The sequence below is a fragment of the Dasypus novemcinctus genome, chromosome 6, assembly GCF_030445035.2.
Source record: "Dasypus novemcinctus isolate mDasNov1 chromosome 6, mDasNov1.1.hap2, whole genome shotgun sequence".
Taxonomy (NCBI): Eukaryota; Metazoa; Chordata; class Mammalia; order Cingulata; family Dasypodidae; genus Dasypus; species Dasypus novemcinctus.
The window spans coordinates 37,629,026-37,649,077 of record NC_080678.1 but is presented as its reverse complement, the minus strand read 5'-3'; the positions used below and the strand labels follow the sequence as shown (position 1 = coordinate 37,649,077).

Sequence of the window (20,052 nt, the reverse complement as noted above, 5' to 3'; positions counted from 1 at the left end):
TGTTTTAATATGTCCTTTCTGTTAGAGAATAATGGTAATAGGATTTTATTTTTAATATCTTAAAGACCCAAGTAAAAACATGGCAACCTTATATTGCTCAGGCATGACTTATCTATAAAATCCAAACATCCACGAATTACTGACCAATCCAAACCAAAAGACAGGCAAGTATTAAAAAAACTACATACTTCAGCATGCACCGCGAACCACTTCGAACCTGCAACACAAAGCATCAATTTGTGTCCTCGTCTCTTTATGTACACTACAAACTCCAGGACACTGCGCGACGGGAACGCTAACGCCCAGTCATTTAAACTAGGCGGGTCTACGAAGCAAGTTGGTCCAACAAACGAGGAGCAAGGCATGCTGGGGGTTGTAGTTCTTCGCAGTCGAGGTAGGGCCCCTCCCTGGCCACACTGTACCGGCGGCTAGACTGCGCATGCGTGTCACCGGCGTTAGCAGCGAACCCCGGCAGGCAGTTCTTTCCTCTGAAGGAGAGATTACTCTGCTATGGAGTCCTACGATGTGATCGCCAACCAGCCTGTCGTGATCGACAACGTGAGTTGCGTCTTTCCTTTCTCTAAAAGGATTTGTGGTTTCCTCCCAGAACGGACCGCTTCCTAGGTTGCAGGCAGGGCCGCCGGCTCTTTGTCACTGGCCCGGCCTGTCAGGGGGGTTCATAGCCGCCACCTCTGTTCTCCCCCACCCACAGTCCGCAGGCAAGGCGGTTTAGGATGGAGAACTTTGGGGTGGATAAAGGGAAGAGCTGTAGTCCGAACCAGGTCCTTGGGTCCTCGGCTCGAGGGGCCTTAACCGCTCTGTGAGCCCCCAGCGCCCGCCCTCTCCCCAGCTTCCGATAATTCTATTGGCTATTTTGGCTGTCCATCTTGACCAATGACCCCGCCTCTGGGCCTTGCCGGATGAGGGCAACCGTATGCAGTGATTGGCCCGCACCTCTGCTTTTCTTCCTGGCCGCCATAGTGTTGCCCCTCTCTAAGGGGCGGGGCGCTGCACCAGGGCTGAAGGGATTGGCTTCGGGTGGGGCGAGAAAGGCGCGGCTGGCCAGCGGGTCCAGAAGGGCCAAGTTCCTTTCGGTCCGGTACGAGCGCGGTATATCTGAGTGGGACCCGAAAATCTGGTACCAGAAATGGCCATAGGGTTTCATTCATTTCTGCGATTATAAAATATAAAGTTAATAAAGGTTGAGAAGAAAGGAAAATGACAAAGCAATCAGGAGGTGCTTTCCTCTTCGGAACGCTATTTGTTGGGTGAAGAAACTATTTATGAACATATTTGCAAGACGTTCTAATGCTTACAAGGAGCTTTCACATACTTTCGAGTTGGGTCTTCACAAAAACTGGGCGGATAGTTAAGAAAGGAAGTTTGTTATTTTACAGATGAGAAAACTGAAGCGTGTAGAGGTAAAGTGAGCCCAAGGTCACACAGTAGATGTGCCCTAAATATAGTTTTATTCGTTATTCATTTTGCTAGCATCCCACGCAAATGCATTAGTAGTGACAAATGGGAAAGAATCAGAATACTACTTTTACTGGGGTGGGGCGGGCAGTTGTAAAACAACTGCATTTCTGTCTTCCACTGAAAGGTGATGGTCCCCCCAGGATAACCTTTCCGTGCCCCTTCCAGGTCCCTCCATTGAGGCAAAGCTACCAATCCCCTCTACCCTAAACTGACTCTGTTGAGCCAGCCCTTGACCATGTTACAAGGTACTTTCATTGCATCATCTCTTTAAGCTTCAACCCTGGTCTCTAGATAAGAATTACTATCTTCAGTTTCTATGTGAAACAGTCTTGGAGAAAGTAAATGATTTTAAACCACCTAGTTTATGATCTGAGGAACCCAAACTGAGTTTGAAATCCAGTCCCAAGTTCTTCACTCTTTCCAAGGAAAAGTGTTTTTTTGTTGTTCACTTTCTTTCTCTCCATAGTTGTGGCTTCTGCTTGAAGGATAAGGTTGAGCTCAATGAGACACCCTTTTTGAGAGGATTTTTTTAAAAAAACTTTGTCTCCCTTACTAGACCATTAAATCCTTGTGGGGAAAATGGCATTCTTTTATTTTTTATTAAAATTCACCATCACACTCCACACACACACCCACAGTACTTGGGGCAGTGCCTGGTGCACACAGTGTACCCAATAAATGCTTTTTCATTGGTTTGGTGGGTAGGTGGATGAATGACTGAATATTTCTATCATAGTAACAAAGCTGTCCCTAAATAAAGGATGGGGGGAACCCCCAGTTAGTTTTTGCAGAGTTGATTGAACTTCTTGTTTTTGATTTTGATTTCCAGAGAACACTACCATTTCTATCTTCAGCCAGTCTCTGTGTACTCATCTGCCCTTTTCTTAGTTATAATTAATTAGCAATTGGCAGCAATCTCCTATTTTCAGAAGGATCAGTCCATACATCTGACTAGATCCTTTGCTTTTTGAATGGTAGGGCAGAAGTTCTATCTCCAGGCATTCTCCTTAAAGTAGTTTAAGCTGGGAAGCAGACTTGGCCCAATGGATAGGGCATCTGCCTACCACATGGGAGGTCCGTGGTTCAAACCCTGGTCCTCCTTGACCTGTGTGGAGCTGGCCCATGTGCAGTGCTGATGTGCTCAAGGAGTGCCCTGCCACACAGGGGTTTCCCCCCGCTTAGGGGAGCCCCACGCGCAAGGAGTGTGCCCCATAAGGAGAGCCGCCCAGCGTGAAAGAAAGTGCAGCCTGCCCAAGAATGGTGCTGCACACACAGAGAGCTGACACAGCAAGATGATGCAACAAAAAGAAACACAGATTCCCGGTGCCGCTGATAAGGATAGAAGCAGTCACAGAAGAACACACTGTGAATAGACACAGAGAGCAGACAACTCGGGGCGGGGGGGTGTGAGGGAGAAGGAGAGAAAAAAAAAATCCCTAGAACCTGAAATAAAAGTTGAAAAAAAAAAAAAAAAGGAAAAGAGCTCATTTAAAAAATAAATAAAGTAGCTTAAGCTGATGATTCTTAGTTTTTCCTTTGTCTTTTCTGGTAATTATATGAAATGCATCAAAGCAGTGGTACATTTTCAGTTTTTGTTTGTTTTGTTTGTGTTTTTAATTCTCAAGATTTTTTAAAATTTCTCTTCCCCTCCTCTCCCCAAGGTTGTCTGCTTTCTGTGTCCATTCACTGTGTGTTCTTCTATGTCTGCTTGTATTCTTGTCAGTGGCACCAGGAATCTGTGTTTCATTTTGTTGCATCATCTTGCTGTATCAGCTCTCCATGTGTGCAGCACCATTCCTGGGCAGGCTGTACTTTTTTCGCACTGAGCAGCTCTCCTTACAGGGCACACGCCTTGAGCATGGGGCTCTCCTACTCAGGCGACACCCCTGTGTGGCACAGCACTCCTTGCAGGCATCAGCACTGCACGTGGGCCAGCTCATCACACGGGTCAGGAGGCCCTGGGTTTGAACCTTGGACCGCCCATGTGGTAGGTGGACACCCTATCCATTGGGCCAAATCCGCTTCCCGATTTCTCAAAATTAAAGATGGTTAGGAAAAATCTTTTGAAATATTTGAGCAAACTTTTATATTATGAGAATAGTGTGGCAAATTTAGCAGCTCCATTGCTTAACATGTTGCTACAATTTTCTTTCTGGGCTAAGGAGAGTGATTAGTGAAAGGAGGAAAAAGAAAGTAGGTTTGCAGCCTTTCTCAGTCTTAAAGACAATTATGACTACTCCTTTCATTCTTTGCTGGCACCAAATCTATTCATTAAAATTTATGAGGACTATGGAGTTGTGTGTGGTTTTTTGTTTTTTTGTTTTTTTTCATTTCTCACCCCCCCCCCCCCCCATTGTTTGTGCTGTCTGCTCTCTGCGTCTGTTTGATTTTTTTTTCCTATTTCTCATTCCCTTTGTTGTTTGTGCTGTCTGCTCTCTGTGTGTGTTTGTTAGGAAGCATCGGAACTGAATCCAGGACCTCCCATATGGGAGGGAGATGCCTAATCACTTGATCCACCTCTGCTCCCTGCTTTTTGTGTCTCTCATTGTGTTTCTTCATTGTGTCAGCTCTCTGCACCAGCGTGTCACGTCAGCTTGCTGTCTTGCTCATCTTCTTTAGGAGCCACCGGAACCAAACCCAGTACCTCCCATGTGGTAGATGGGTGCCCAACTGCTTCTGTTGTTGTCACCAGCACGGGAATCTGTGTTTCTTTTTGTTGCATCATCTTGTTGTGTCAGCTCTCCGTGTGTGCGGCGCCATTCCTGGGCAGGCTGCACTTTCTTTCGCACTGGGCGGCTCTCCTTACGGGGTGCACTCCTTGCACGTGGGGCTCCCCTACACGGGGGATACCCCTGCGTGGCACTGCACTCCTTGCACGCATCAACACTACGCGTGGGCCAGCTCCACACTAGTCAAGGAGACCCGAGGTTTGAACCATGGACCTCCCATGTGGTAGACAGATGCCCTAACAACCGGGCCAAGACCACTGCCAATCTATATATTTAATACTGTAACTTACGTGACATTCAGACTGTTGGTTGGGAAACTTCAGTAAGAATCCATCCCTAATTTGATGGAAAGTGTGAAGAGGAGGTGAATTTTTAGAGATGGCTTCACTGCTCAGTTGTGTATATTTTGAGAGCCATGGATGTGCTTCATACCAAACGAGGTGCTCTAAGGGTAAGAAAGAAGAAACCAGATACTGTGCAGAGAGAGAAACATCATTAGTTAATTACTGGAAATGCCTAGACTAGGGGTCTCAAATTTGGTTCCTGCAGAGGCCAAGCAAGAACAGAAATGCACTAAAAAAGCAAAGGGAGGGGATGGCCTCAAAGACTCTGTGGGCAATTTGGAAGGTGTACTTGAGCAAGTCCGACAAAAGGGCCAACTGCTTCTCATTTCCAGCCAGTTGTCTCCTTGCAGGAAGGCAGGTCCAGTGTTCAGATTTTTTTAAGAGAAGTCAAGAGATATTAAATTTCATATGCAGTCTCCAATGTTTAACTGTTGACCATTAACTTAAAAGCACTTTGTGACCTATAGAGACAGAGACTAGATTAGTGGTTGTCCAGGTCTGGGAGAGTGGGAGGAATTGGGGAGTGACTTCTAATGGATATGGTTTTTTTTGGTGGGGGGGCAATGGGAAAGTTTTAAAATTAGATGATGGTGGGAAGCGGCTATGGCTCAATCAGATGAGCTCCCGTCCATATGGGAGGACCTCAGTTTGCGTCCCGAGGCCTCCTTGTGAAGGTAGGCTTGCCCGTCTGCTGTGGAGCACTGCCTGGCCCGCAAACGCTAGAGAGAGCTGATTCAGCAAGGTGATGCAACAAAAAGAAGGGAGACAAGCAAGAACACAGAAGAGCCCGCAGCGAATGGACACAGAGAGTAGACAGCAAGCAAGCCGTAAGGGGGAGAGGGGAAATAAATAAATAAAGACACAGAAGAACGTACAGCAAATGGACACAGAGAGCAGACAGCACACAAAAAGCCACAAAGTGGGGGGGGGGATATTTTTTTAATTAGATTGTGGTAATGATTGCACAACTATGTGAATATACTAAAAACCATTGAATTGTACAATTTTTTGTTGTTTTAAGGCATTGAACCCTGGGACTCCTATATGATAGTTGTGAGCCCAATTGGTTGAGCCACATCCATTTCCCTGAATTGTACACTTTAAATGAGTAAATTGTATGGTACGTGAACCAACCATATCTCAATAAAGCTGTTTTTTAAAAAGTACTTTGTGGGCCAAACCAAATATACCTTTGGGCCAAAACTGGCCACCAGTTAATAGCCCATGTCCTAGAATCTGTGGCTCCACCACTCTCAGTGTCTTTTTCACAATTGTGAAATGGTAGACAACTAGGTTCCTTCCTAGCAAGTCAAGAATAATCAGGAGTCCCTGGGATAAAGATTACCCAAATCTACTGCACGCACCTTATTGAGGAGTTTGCTATTTTTTGCCTCCATCAAAAGGAGAATGGTCACTGGTAGCTGGAAGCAGACTTGAAGTCTTCAAAAGTGAAATGTTGAGTGAGACCTACTTTTTTAAGAAACCTACTACAGGCATTTGTTTACTTGGCTTTGACATAGTGAATAACAAATGGCATCTCATTTGCCAGCACACAGTTCCTAGTTGTAAATACTATTAAAGAAGTTAGCATGACCCTGTGTATGCTCTCCTGGTTTAGCTAGAGAGACTGCTCAGCCGCCTTCCCCTCCCTACCCGCTCCTCTGCCAACTGCTAGCCTGACAGGCCAGCTCAGGGGCTGCTGGGACAAGCTGGGTCTGGTTCCACCTTGTGCCTCATCCCCAGTGCTGCCTTGGCCTTTCCTGCACCGCCTCTGCCCTGGGCTGCTGCCATTCCAGCTGCTCATTCAAGTTCCATACTTTAGGTTTTACCTGCCAGTCATCTGCAGATGACTAATTTTCATCAGCCAGCATTGAGTATACAGCAAATGCCAGATGCTGCTGATACATAAAACTCTCTGACCGCAAGAAATTTGGGCCACAAGAGACAAAAAATGTAAATCATAAATTCTAATAGAAAGCAGAATGAAATGCATGCTTTTTGTGTGATCTATGTATCTTTAAAAAATAAATAAATAAATATTTTTTTAAAAATGCATGCTACTTGTGGTATAGTTATCTCACAAACTTGCTATGACATCATAGGAAAAGGATAATTCCAACTGGGGATGATTCTTCATGAGGAAGGTGGTGCTTTTTGGGTTGTTTTATGTCAGAAATGATGACATTTCTGAATGGATATTTTACTATACATGAGGTCTTCAAAAAGTTCTTTCAAATTTTTAAAATTTAAAAACATAGTGGTATAATTTAAGTAGTCTGCAAATAACGTTTAGAACAAATATCACACCACAATATGCATTATATTCTTAGTTTAAATTCTATAACAAAAGGAAATAACTGTTACAGATAAAATCAGCTGGGAGAAAGAAAAATCCAATTTTCCTTAAATTATGCATACAGGTTATTTTTGTCTTTGAGTGCAACTTGAATTATTAAAAGTTAAACTTGAATGTTATACCACTCAATGACTTCATAAATATGCTGTAGTGAGCAGGTTTATTTGATGTTAGTTCCGTATGAAGGGAATGAGTCCATTTTCATTGAAGTCCAAGGCAAGGTCAACTCATGACTAAGTTTAATGGCAGCAAAGCCAAACAGTCCTCTTCCCATATGTCACATTTTTGAAACTGCCCAGTAAATTACACAGTAATTAAAGTCCTTAAACTGTACTGGAAGTTGTTGCCTTTAAGTGTTAGTGCTTCCAAATTTCAGGTTTAAGGCTTTAAATGCTTTATCTAATCATATTCGGAGAAATAAAGATAGTTTTCTACTAATCGCTCACCTTTGCTCTTTGGTATGTGGTCCTTATACTCCACTTAACTACAGAAGATATGATTTTCCAAAGCAAGGATTAATACTGACTCAGACTGAATATAAGGGAAACCCATTCCAGGAAGTAATTAGACATGAGAGAATTCACTGAATACAAGAATGATATTTTCTTTCAAAGAACTAGATGGCCCTTTGGGTGGCCAACTGACACAAGCTTCAGTAGAACTTTTAAGGCATAAAGCACCTTTGTTTATTTTAATTTTTATTGTGGTAACATATATATTACCCCAAACAGAAACTGTACCCATAAGCAATAACTTCCTATTTCCCCTCCCTCTGGCCCCTGGTACCCTATAATCTACTTTCTATCTCTATGAACTTGCTTATTCTGGATATCTCACATAAGTGAAATCATACAATATTTGTTCTTTTGTGCCTGGCTTATTACACTTAGCATAATGTTTTCAAGGTTCATCCACGTTGTAGCATGTATCCAAACTTCATTCTGTCTATGGGTGAATAACATTCCATTGTATATATATACTGCATATTGCATTTTGTTTATCCATTCATCTGTTGAGAGACACTTGGATTGTTTCCATCTTTTGGCTGTTGTGAATAATGCTTCTGTGTACATTGGTTTATAAGTATCTGTTCAAGGCCTGTTTTCAATTATTTTAAGTATATACCTTGAAGTGGAATTTCCAGGTCATATGGTAGTTCTATGTTTAACTTTTTGAGGACCCATCACACTATTTTTAGTGGTGATATTTGAATGGAGCCTGTTATATTCTTGCTGAGAAGGACAGAGAAATGAATAAATAAATCTGACATCTTAATCTGCTTTGTTACCTAGACTCTAGTCCTTTTGCTAGTAAACTGAATATCAAATATCCAGAAAAATCATCACTTAACAATATCCAGAGTCAGAAACACAGGACATATTTATTTTTCTTGCTTTCAACCTGTGTCAGGAGATCCAGTTTTTCTGTCTGTACTACCACGCCCAGATGAAGCTAGTGAGCAATCCTGGAAGCTTGATTTAGCAAGTTCCCAGAATTCTCATGTACAGTGCTATTCTCATCTAGCCATTCTGCTGCCCCAGAGCCCTCGGGTTAGTTCTCCTCCCTGGCTTCCACCTCAATTTACAGCTGCACCTTTTCCAGCTCTGTGCTGAACCAACCAGGCCTATGAGTTTGCACATTGTCTTCTGTTTCTCTGGCTTCTGTAGGCAGAAAATCCTGCTCCCTTAGAGAACTGGCTTACCCTGCTTTTCCCATACCCCTTCCTACCCACACCCCCCCCCCCATCTCTGTCTTGCCAGGTTTAGGCCCTAATGGCCAGTGTCGCTTCCTCTTCTTTAGTAGAGCAGGAATAAGAGAGAAAGGGAGGGAACCAGGGGTGTTGCTGGGAAGCCTTGGTTATTTAAGCGACCCCTAATGTGTTTACTGCTTCCTGTGTGGGTTCTGGAAATACCACACACTACCCCAGCAATGGTCAACAAGCAGCAGGAAAAGGCTTGTCTCAGAAGGGCCTTGGGGCAGAAGGGCCAGGGGATCAGGTGTAGTAGAGGAGTTAAGAAGGAAGGGAAGGGTATATCTGCAAGCACTATCAAGCCCCAAGGTCTGTCCTATACGGTTTAGTATCTGTGTCTAGAGTCTCTATTTACATTGTTGGGCCTAGAGATGCTGGTGTGATAAGCCAGATTCTTTTCTGGGCACTCCACAATATACCAAGTATAGGGGATGCAGGATTATAACCATGGATCTTTTCTATTCTTAGGCAAGGCTTTAAGGCTTCCCTGCTCTTTATCATTTGGAGACAGACTAGTAAAACACAGCATGGTGTTCTGCCCTTGCTGTAAGAACCAGATAACATGTGTTCCATGGGAGTCAACATCAAACATGATAACACTCATGGTGGTGTCTGGCATAAAGCTTCTGGAGGGTAGGGAGCATTGAGGCCTGAGCTGGGAAAATAAGTTAAAAACCTCCCATCGCAGTGTTACAAGAATCAGCACATGCTTTTCCTTCCTTGATTGTGTTTCTAAAGTTGACTGCTTTGATATTTCTAGGTACTTCCCTCTTCTCTTCCCCAGGTTTTCTCTTTTTCTTTTATTAATATTATATTTCTTTCCAAAAGTAAAACATGTTCAGTGTAGAAAAGTCAACACCAAAAAATCAAACCATACTTTGAATATACAGTGCAAGTTTTCCTCACTACCTCTCCAGTCCCACTTCCTTCTCTTTAGTGTGCAGTCACATTTTTCAGTGCTCATACAAATGTATACATTACACACAAATTTAAGGTCTTTTAAAAATATATATATAGAAAGAGTACATGTTCTAGAATCTTCTTTTGTTTTTGTGAGACTTCTGACTTCTTTCTCTCTACTCTCTCCTCAGGGATCCGGTGTGATTAAAGCTGGTTTTGCTGGCGATCAGATCCCCAAATACTGCTTTCCAAACTAGTAAGTTATTCTGTGGCTTAATCAGAAATTTGGGAGAGTTATCAGCTTTGTTTTGGGATCACCCTCCCTTTATTAAGAGGAAGGAATTTGTACTTCGATGGGCCTTGGTACTCAAAACAAGCAGCAAGATAGGAGCTAGCTTTTAAAGTAAGCAAAGGAAACAGTGGCAAGGAGCCTCATTTTTAAATCAAATTTGATCTGATACCAAAAATGTTTACCACTAGTGATCATTCCTTTGAATAACTGCCTCTTCAAGGAACTCTCTCTTTAAAGTTCTTCAATAACCCAGGACAGGGTTTAACATTAAACCATACCCCACCATCTTAGTGAGAAAGGGTCTCTCAGAGCTCTCCTCCTAAGGTAGAGAGATTGCAGGCAGGAGAAGAGCAGCACTGGTGCCTGGGGAAGGAGCTTAAAGGGGAGAAGGACGAAGAAAATTCTCTGTCACAGTTACCATCTCACAGTTCTGCTAATAGAAGTAGTGGTCCTGGGGGAGGGGCCAGGGAGACTAAAATTTTTTGAGTTAACCATCTGTTTAGAAATTCTTGTTTCCTTCTCTCTCCTTGTCTGCATATACATTCAGGGAAAAGAAGAATTAGAGGTATTGAATCCTCTAAAATTTGTTTTATCAACTTATAAAATAATATAAATATAATAAAAATATGAAATAATATACAAATAACTTAAAATAATACATGTTCATTGTAGAAATTTTGGAAAATGCGTAAGAGTATAAAGAAGAAAATAAAAATCAACTATAATCTCACTCCTCAAAGATTATAACAGTAAAATTGAATATATTTTCTTCTAGTCTAAGGATGTGCATCTATACGTCTTTCCTGTGTTCTGTTGTGAAATGAAAAGTGACGGTCCTCCTCATTCTCTTCTGCAGTGTGGGCAGACCAAAGCACGTCCGTGTCATGGCAGGAGCCCTCGAAGGTGATATCTTCATTGGCCCCAAAGCCGAGGTAACTCCCAACCCTACAAAAGAAGCCTCAAGCCAACAGAGGATCTTCAGTATTCACCACATGGGGAGTGTCCCAGCAGTTGGACATAGCCATGAGTAAAATCTCCCCTTTGGTTCCTTCACCCTAGGCTTAGGCCATTTATTCCCCCATAGCAGCTTCTGGTCTTGGAGAGAAAGTACCTGGAGTCTTACTTTGGGAAACACTGAAACCATTCTAGAAAATGGGGCTTTTGTCTTTTGTCTTCTGTCAATTCCTGGCCAGTGATCAAATTCACTGGCTTGGTTATCTTTTTGGCAAAAGGGATTCAGTGGGAAGATCCTGGCTTGGATACCCTGGAGATGAGTTAATTAGCACAGTTTTGGCAGAGCCTTCAGGCAGCCTCTAGTAATCAGAACAACAACTTGGAATCCCTGTTGCCAACCTTGGGTCAAAGTGCTGAGCCCCAGAGGTGGGAGCCAAGTTGTTAAAGGGCCAGGTGGGACCAGGCATTGAGGTGGGTGCTTCCTGTTTCTTGCCCTACGGCCACCAGAGGGCCCATGGAAACATAGAAGCCCTCTGCTTTGCCAGCTGCTTGAGTAGTGAGGGTGGCTAGCAGCCTACAGACATAAAGAATGGGTACCCACATTTAGTTCTGAGAGTGTGGATTACGGGGGAGACCTCAGAGAGCTGAAGCTCTTTTGAAGTACTTCCTGGCAATCCAGCCACGACACAGTCCTGGGCCATCAGGGTCCCAGGTGGCCTGGCTAACAGGCTGACTACAGCTGCCAATTCCTGCTCTGTGCCCCCAGGAGCACCGAGGGCTGCTCTCGATCCGCTACCCTATGGAGCATGGCATTGTCAAGGACTGGAACGACATGGAGCGCATCTGGCAATATGTGTATTCTAAGGATCAGCTGCAGACCTTCTCGGAGGAGGTGAGGTTCCCATGTGCAGGGCACCCTGGCAGAGGTGTGCAGAGTTGGTCAGTGCCACTATCCCAGGGATGATGATGATGATAACAGTAACTGCCAAGAGCATTTGAGTTCTCACTCTGTGCCAGGCACCAGGCCATGTGTTTTTCAGACATATTCGAATTTAGTCTTCATACCATTTCTATGAGCTATAGGTAGTATTATCTCCATTTTACAAACAAGAGAAGTACAGAGAAGCCAAGTAATATTTCCAAGATCACAGAGTGAATAAAACATTAGAGCTGGAATTCTGTTTTATTTTTTTGGAAGCATATTCATTGAAATTTAATTTTTTTATTTTGAAATTTTTTAACTTTTTAAAATTTTTATTGTAGTAACATATTTGCTACACAAAACTTCCTATTTTAACCACGTTCAAGTATACAATTCAGTGGTATTAATTGACATTCACAATGTTATGCTACCTTCACCACCATTCATTACTAAAACTTTTCCATCATCCCAAATAGAAACTCTGTACCCACTAAGCATTTTTATCATAGTAATTCAGAATATAGAATTTTAACTAAACCTTCTTGGCATTCAGAGATTTCCAGTATATGTGGGGGCCTATATAAGAATCTTGGAGGACAAGGAGGGGAATGGGTGTGGAGGTGAGGAAAGAATGAGACTTAAAAGGGGCATGAATTTGGAAAGTTGAGAAATTGATTTGGGCAAGGGATAGATGGCAGGCCCAGCTTGCCTTTTTTAGAGGGAAACTGACAAAGGCCCCTGGGTTCTCTAGCCAGTTATGCAGGGTCTTCTCCCCCATTACTGAAGAGGGCTAGAAATCTGGCCTTCCCTGATTGCTGTCTGGGCATCTTTCACCAGCATCCTGTGCTCCTGACGGAGGCGCCTTTAAACCCTCGGAAAAACCGGGAACGCGCTGCTGAAGTTTTCTTCGAGACCTTCAATGTGCCAGCCCTTTTCATCTCCATGCAAGCTGTGCTCAGCCTGTGAGTAGCAGACTGGCTGGCTAGCTTGGCCACTTGGGGAGGAAAAGAGCCCTTTGGCAGAATACAGGCTGCCTCTTCTTTGGGTTAGTCTGGTTCAGAGCAGCTTGAGCACCCCCTGCTCGGGAAGGTTTAAAGATGGTGGGAAAGGGGGAGAGGCTGCGGCTGAAACTGAGCACTGAGGCTTCCAAGTTAAAACCAAAAGAGAACATATGGCTGGCATTGAGACTGTATCCCAATCTCAGTCCTCTCAGAAGGTTCTTCCCTGGACCCTTTGGGAAGGCCATATGCTGCTGTGGCGCTTCCTGCAGGTCCCTGTCATGTGTTAAAATACTTACTGTGTGCTAGGTGCTATGCTAGGCTGGTGACATAGTCATGATCAAAACACCACCATGGTCCCTGTTCTCAGGCCACTGTCACTCCTGTCATGCTCCCACCCTGCCTCTACACCAGGGTTAGGTTCGCTGTGGAGATTGTACCCTGGTGACCTGCAGATGGGATTTGTCTGACCCCATTAAAGAAGTGTGAACCTGCATTTAAAAATGAGCATATTTCATATTAAAACCCAAATTTCTGGCTTCTCTTTAAAAATGGGATAATCTGGTCATAACAGGCCTGTTTTCCTATAGAGCAAAAACCAGCTGGAGCTGAGAAGCAGCTGCTATTTCAGATATGGTTTGTGAGCTTGACTTCACCACCGTCCACTCCATTCTGTGTTGTCTTCCCAACACTGAAGCAGCCAACCAGTTGCTATTTATCAAACATTGGTTATTTTCCCCCTTTCTCTATCAAAAGAGAGAAAACTAAAGACAGACCTAGAATTCCATATGGGTGAAAAAAATCAAGTTTTCTATGAAGTAAAAAAAATATTTATTTTCCTTCACTTTTTTTTTAAGATTTACTTATTTCTCTCCCCTTCCCTTCCCCCCCATCCCAGTTGCCTGTTCTGTGTCCATTTGCTGCATGTTCTTCTTTTTGTCCACTTCTGTTGTTGTCAGCGGCATGGGAATCTGTGTTTCTTTTTTGTTGTTTTTGCGTCATCTTGCTGCAGCAGCTCTCCGTGTGTGCGGCGCCATTCCTGGGCAGGCTGCACTTTCTTTCGCCCTGGGCGGCTCTCCTTACGGGGCGCACTCCTTGCGCGTATCAGCACTGCCCATGGGCCAGCTCCACACAGGTCAAGGAGGCCCGGGGTTAACCGTGGACCTCGCATGTGGTAGACGGATGCCCTATCCACTGGACCAAGTCCACTTCCCTTCCTTTACTCTTTTATTTCACCAGCCTGGCCCCTATAGGCTTTTGAATTTTCCTCTTGTCTAGAAAGTAAAAACTACCCCCTAGGCTGGCTCCCTTGATACAGTTGAAGGCCAGTCAATCTCCTCATTTTAGAAAGCCTGCTGTTCCAGGGGCAGGGAAGGGAGCCTGGAGTTCAGCTCCTTTCATTCAGTTATTCCAGGGCTTGCTGCCATGCTCAGGCTTCCCATTCTAAGGCAACCTTTGGAAAAAGGTAGACCTGTGCTTTGGTTTAGTGACATTGAACTCTAAAAAGAAGTTTCGGGAAACGGACTTTGGCCCAGTGGTTAGGGCATCCGTCTACCATATGGGAGGTCCGCGGTTCAAACCCCGGGCCTCCTTGGCCCGTGTGGAGCTGGGCATGCGCAGTGCTGATGCGCGCAAGGAGTGCCGTGCCACGCAAGGGTGTCCCCCGCGTGGGGGAGCCCCACGCGCAAGGAGTGCGCCCGTGAGGAAAGCCGCCCAGCGTGAAAAGAAAGAGCAGCCTGCCCAGGAATGGCGCCGCCCACACTTCCCGTGCCGCTGACGACAACAGAAGCGGACAAAGAAACAAGACGCAGCAAATAGACACCAAGAACAGACAACCAGGGGAGGGGGGGATTAAATAAATAAATAAATCTTTAAAAAATAAAATAAATAAATAAATAAATAAAAAGAAGTTTCTTCTCAGTGTGAGGAGGCAAGGGTATGTGATAGTTTGCCCCCTTTGCTTCAGTTATGCCACAGGCAGGACCACGGGTGTGGTGCTAGATTCTGGGGATGGCGTCACCCATGCTGTGCCCATTTATGAGGGCTTCGCCATGCCTCACTCTATCATGCGCATCGACATCGCTGGCCGGGACGTCTCTCGCTTCCTTCGCCTCTACCTACGTAAGGAGGGTTATGACTTCCACTCATCCTCCGAATTTGAGATTGTCAAGGCCATAAAAGAAGTGAGTGCTAACCCATGGGCCTCAGGGATGGGATGGGGAATGGGATTAGGGTAGCCAGGACCTTGGGGACCTGAGAGTGAAGAGGAGTGAAGCTCCTGTCTGAGGGCACGGGTCAGACTGCCTTCCCCCAGTCAGGCCTCCTGCCAGATGTGCGAGCTCCACCTTGGGCTCTTCACACTGACCTACTCACCTCCTGAAGTGCTGCCATCTGGTGGCGGGAAATACAGCAGCTTCTATTTCTTAAACTGGGTGGGCGATGGGTTCACAGGTGTTCATTCTGTTTTTTATACCTTTATATAAACTACATGTTACTTTATATCCTTGAAGAGGTCATAATACATTTTTTTCTCTTTAAGTAGATGAATTCTTGCTAACTATGGCTCTAGGGAAATCTCTGAGCTGGGTAGGGGGAACCTACCCTATGGACCCAGAACCATAGTCCTTCCATGAGTAGAAGAGAAAAATGCCTGAGTTGATATCTAAAATTGAGTTGTGGCCTCAGATCCAGGATCCTGAGAGCCAGATTCTTAAGACTGTGCCCACCAGGAAGGTAGACCTGGAAAGAACATACACCTGACACACCATCCAGTGAAGTCTGACAGAGGTTCCCTGCTCCTGCTTCTGGGCCACAGCTCTCATGGCCTTTAGGGCAATTACCATGGAAGGGCAGATTTCTGCAGCAGTGTATCATGCCCCCAGAACTTTGACCAAGTACTTGCCAGGTTTCCTGACAACCTGACTGTTGTGACTGATTCTGCAGAGAGCCTGCTACCTATCCATAAACCCTCAGAAGGATGAGACATTAGAGACAGAGAAGGCACAGTACTACCTGCCCGATGGCAGCACCATTGAGGTAGGTGGCTGGACCTCTCCCCTCAGTTCCCTTATGCTCACAGAACTACCCATGAGGAGGCTGGAGTCAGATGTCCCAGTCCTTTTAAACCTCTGCCTGGAGCAGTGTAGCTCTTGAGTAGCAAGGCTTCTTCTACTCAAGGTATTTTCAATGGTCAGGATGGGACTGGGAAGTGGGATGTTTGATGCAGTTCCTAACTGCTCCTGGACAGCACACAGGGTGATATTCTGGCAATTGCCTCTTCCTGAAACCCCCCACAATACGAAGAAATTTCCATGAATGAGAGGATCCAGATATTAATGCCAAAGTTCTCCTAGCTGGAAAATGCCAGAGCTAGGATTAAACATAGGTGCTTCCCCTCCAGTTTCCCAGCGTCCTTACCTGTATCCTTTTGTTCCAAGAGGCCCTTGACTCATAGGGACTTTACTGAACCTCACCTTCATAGCCACCTGGTTATTAAGAGATGGGCAGAGGAGCCTCTTCTGTTTCCTACCCTGCCAAAGGAACTTGACCCAGCCCCAGCCTCTGAAGCTGGCCTTCCATCCTGCAGATTGGTCCTTCCCGATTCCGGGCACCTGAGCTGCTGTTTAGGCCAGATCTGATTGGTGAGGAGAGTGAGGGCATCCATGAGGTCCTGGTGTTTGCCATCCAGAAGTCTGACATGGACCTGCGGCGCACACTGTTCTCCAACATTGTCCTCTCAGGAGGCTCCACCCTGTTTAAAGGTTGGTCTTCGCTCTTGGTGCCCTGCTCCAGGAAGCTTCCAGACCTTCTGGGCCCAAACACCCAGAGAATTAACTTGAGGTTCTCCTTTTGTGCCCATGCAGGTTTTGGGGACAGACTACTGAGCGAAGTGAAGAAATTGGCTCCGAAAGACGTGAAGATTAGGGTAGGAGCATGGTGGGATTTGGCCTGGGTGGACCTGGGCTTCTAGGGATCTGGAGTGCCCACAGTATGGTCCTCCTCCAGCTCTGCCCAAGTGCTTCAGGCAGCCACAGTCCACACAGAGGCACTGCCAAATGGCTCCCAGGAGCAGCTTCTCAGCCTACACACTAACCCTGAGGTCTAGGTCTTTCAGAAGGGAGGACCCGTTCTCATTCTCCCTTTGCACTCAAAAGAAAGGCAGTTCTAATACCCAGATGAGTATTAAAATACTGGGGGCCGCATGTTAGTCTTCCATGGAAACTGTAAAAATGGTAGAAGACTGACTTTTGCCGTACCAGTGCCCCCCGGCACCCCCTGATCAGGTGGCTCCCCTGAACAGTTTAACCTCTTTGCGGCTGCTGGAGGGAGGTGACCAGCCTGAAAAAAGGAGAGATCCTAAATGGAGGAGGGAGGTTCCTGCCATGGAGTCTGCTCCACCCTCCGTCCTCCCAACAGAGCAGAATCTTGTCCCCAGTGGGCTCAGCTTCCCTGGGAGCTATAGCTACTTAGGGCTGTTGGAAAACTGCCTTCCCAAATGAGTGTCAGGCTGGCTACAGTACCCATGAGAGAGGCCTCAGGGTGCAGCAGGGCCAGAGCTGAAGGCCCACTGTGTGAAATGCAGCCACTGGCATGGAGGAGGACATGCATTAGGAGGGACAGGGAGAGGAAGGAGAAGGAATGGAAGTTCACATTCCTCTTTCCACCTGTTCTTGCAGATATCAGCACCTCAAGAGAGACTGTACTCAACATGGATTGGGTAAGCAGCTTTTTTTGGAGTAAGAACAGAATGGGGAAGTGAAGGCAGTGATTACCCCTTGACCCTACCCCCCTTTTCCAAGAAAAGCCCTAGGGGGACTGGCTAGCTCCATGGATACCCTCTCTCTCTCTCTCTCTAACACACCCTCTTCCTCTGGATTCCCTCCAATTCAGGGGCTCTATCCTCGCTTCTCTGGACACCTTCAAGAAGATGTGGGTCTCCAAGAAGGAATACGAGGAAGACGGTGCCCGATCCATCCACAGAAAAACCTTCTAATGTTGGGACATCATCTTCACCTCTCTCTGAAGTTAACTCCACTTTAAAACTCGCTTTCTTAAGTTGGAGTGTTTGCGAGGAGCTGCCTGTGTATGCAAGTGCGTGTGTGGGTGCGTGGGTACGAGTGTGCGCACATATGCGAGTGCTGTGGGGGATCCCACAGCCCAGAAAGGACAATGAACTGCCCACGATGGTGATGGCCTGAAGCCTGGGGTTGACCACTAACTGGCTCCTGACAGTAAAGAGCTCTGGCAGAGGGCCCACTCCTTTGTCGCCGGGCCTTTGTCTGGCTGTGTGGGACTTATGTTTACTACCGTAGGGAGACCTAAAGGGAGGTAAACCCAAACCCTGTGAGACCTTGCTGCTGCCCATCCCAGGCTGGGCTACCCACCCCCTCAACCTCCCCAGGGTGGCCTGAGGCCCAAGGCAACTGCCGCCTCCCCTTGCTCATCATTCTGCTCTCCATGCCTCTTGATCATGGACTGAACTGAGGGCTGGGGCCAGGGCTGAGTTGATTTTGTTGCAGTTTTGGTTTGGGAAGCTGGAAACACACTCCAGGAGCTGTTACAGAGATTCCGGGGTCAGGAAGAGGGCAGGATGTCCTCAAGTTCACCTGGGGACCAGGAGAGTAGTGCTACTTCTGATTGGCTGCAGAGTTAATGTTCCAGCCCCTAGTGGAGTTAAGGAGCCTATTGGCTCCAGGTCCTGTTCTTGCTTTTCATCCATCCTTTTTGCAATGCCATCTTCAGTTTTATTTATTGAAGTGTTTGTTCAGTAACGGGACTGGAGAGAGGTAGCTTATGGTCTCCTGCCCCCCTCCCCCGTTACCCTATTCACACTAATGTTTACAGCACCTAAGCTTAGCACAGCACACAAGGCCCTGCCATTCCCTGCTAATGGTGAACTGACAGTATCCATAGGCCTCAGGACCAGTTTGGCTCTGAGACTACACTCAAGAGCACTCCCACCAGCCTCTTTCTTTCTCCCTTTTCCACTTGCTTACTGCCCTGGAATCAGCAGGCTGGTTGCTGGTCAAATTTTCTGAAACTGAACTTAGAATCACTTTCTTTGGCAGAGGCCCCTAACGAAGGAGGAGTGTTGGAAATCCAGCCCCCTTAGGACTAGAGAGAAAGCACCAGAACAGCATTAACCAAGTTGCCTTTTCCCACTCTAACAGACCTGGGCGGCCAAGTTGTAGAGGTGGGAAGTCTCCCTCTGGGCTGATCTTGTGCCATTCTTGACTTTGGACCTGCTTGTCTAGAAAGGGAGGGACCCAGACCAGAGTACCAGAAGCTGATGGGCTCAGACCCATCTTCTCTGATCTAGTGGGCCAAGGGACTAGACTGGCCTGCTAGGAGGGTCCAAAGGCCTTCAAGCCCAGAGGGTACAAAGCTGGGGCTAGCATGTCTTTACTGGCACTCCTACCTGTGACACCAAGATCCACCTCAATTAAAAATTCCAGGCAGTATTCACCCCCATGCCATCCTATGACCAAAGGCCCCTGCCAGATGTGGGCCGCAGCAGCAGGTGTGTATGAAAGCAATGTGGCGACCCGCGGACTTCAGTGTGCTTAACCAGCTCACCTTCCTTCTCTTGGCCCTAGCCTGTCCCTTGTGCAGCCTCGCACAAACCATGTTACCTGGTGGGGCCCAGTGTACTTAAATAAAGTTGTTCCGACAGACATGTCAGCTAGACCTCTGACTAGCCAGTGCTGGGCGGGAAGAGGGAGGAACTGAGGCCCAAATCTTGTTTGTCCCCCAGAGGGCACTGTTGTACCAGACCTTGGCTAAGCCCCAGCCTGGCAGGTAGATCTAGAGAAAATGGTGTTCATAGTGTTCATGCCAAAACCCAGGTCAGGAAGTGAGGGGCCCCACCCTCAGCGTACACACTCAGGACCGTGGGTGACACTGCACCAAGTGACGGGAGCAGCTCTTGATACCTGTGAAGTCAAGAGTCTCACAACTTTGTGTAGAAGAATCTCGGGAGCTTGAGATGCTGTTTCTGGGGCCCACTTTCAAAGATGATTAATCAGTTCTCCATTATAAACTTGGACTGGTGGGGAGGGGAATGCCAGGGATTTTACATTTGTTAATCCATTTAATCCTCCCACTAACCCTACAAAGTAGTGTAGGTATTTCTATTATTCCTTTTATAGGTGTGGAAATAGAGCCACAGAAAGATTAAGGAACTTCCCACGGTTCTGCCCTTCATTAGCTAGGATATGAACTCAGCCAATAAGCCTCAGAACCTACCTTCTCAACTGCTGTGCAGATCCTCAAAACACCACTGGCCTACAGCAGTTCTCAAATGGGGCCAATTTTGCCCCCCAGGACAC

The 20,052-nt window shown here is 46.1% G+C and overlaps 2 protein-coding genes across 3 annotated transcripts in view; one reads left to right on the top strand and one right to left on the bottom strand.

The window, feature by feature from the left end:
- Positions 1-815, bottom strand: part of SUFU (SUFU negative regulator of hedgehog signaling) — a 157,328-nt gene extending 156,513 nt beyond the window's left edge. The window contains exon 1 of one of the 2 annotated variants that reach the window (XM_058298604.1): positions 189-815. In XM_058298604.1, the coding sequence (XP_058154587.1) occupies positions 189-196 (8 nt within the window). In that variant the 5' untranslated portion in view covers positions 197-815. The remainder of the gene's footprint in view (positions 1-188) is intronic. The other variant, XM_058298603.2, reaches the window with a different exon arrangement.
- Positions 425-19,398, top strand: ACTR1A (actin related protein 1A). Its single transcript, XM_004478858.5, has 11 exons — positions 425-558; positions 9,750-9,814; positions 10,707-10,782; positions 11,571-11,696; positions 12,564-12,688; positions 14,691-14,907; positions 15,668-15,760; positions 16,311-16,485; positions 16,588-16,649; positions 17,401-17,441; positions 17,615-19,398. The coding sequence occupies exons 1-11, from the start codon at positions 511-513 to the stop codon at positions 17,715-17,717; spliced, it is 1,131 nt and encodes a 376-aa protein (XP_004478915.1). The 5' UTR covers positions 425-510; the 3' UTR covers positions 17,718-19,398.
- Positions 19,399-20,052: the final 654 nt, after the last annotated feature.

Coding starts and splice junctions, on each gene's coding strand:
- ACTR1A (XM_004478858.5), top strand. CDS start 511: ATGGAGTCCTACGATGTGATCGCCAACCAGCCTGTCGTGATCGACAAC. Junction 11,697..12,563: donor TGCAGACCTTCTCGGAGGAG/GTGAGGTTCCCA, acceptor ATCTTTCACCAG/CATCCTGTGCTCCTGACGGA. Junction 15,761..16,310: donor CCGATGGCAGCACCATTGAG/GTAGGTGGCTGG, acceptor TCCATCCTGCAG/ATTGGTCCTTCCCGATTCCG.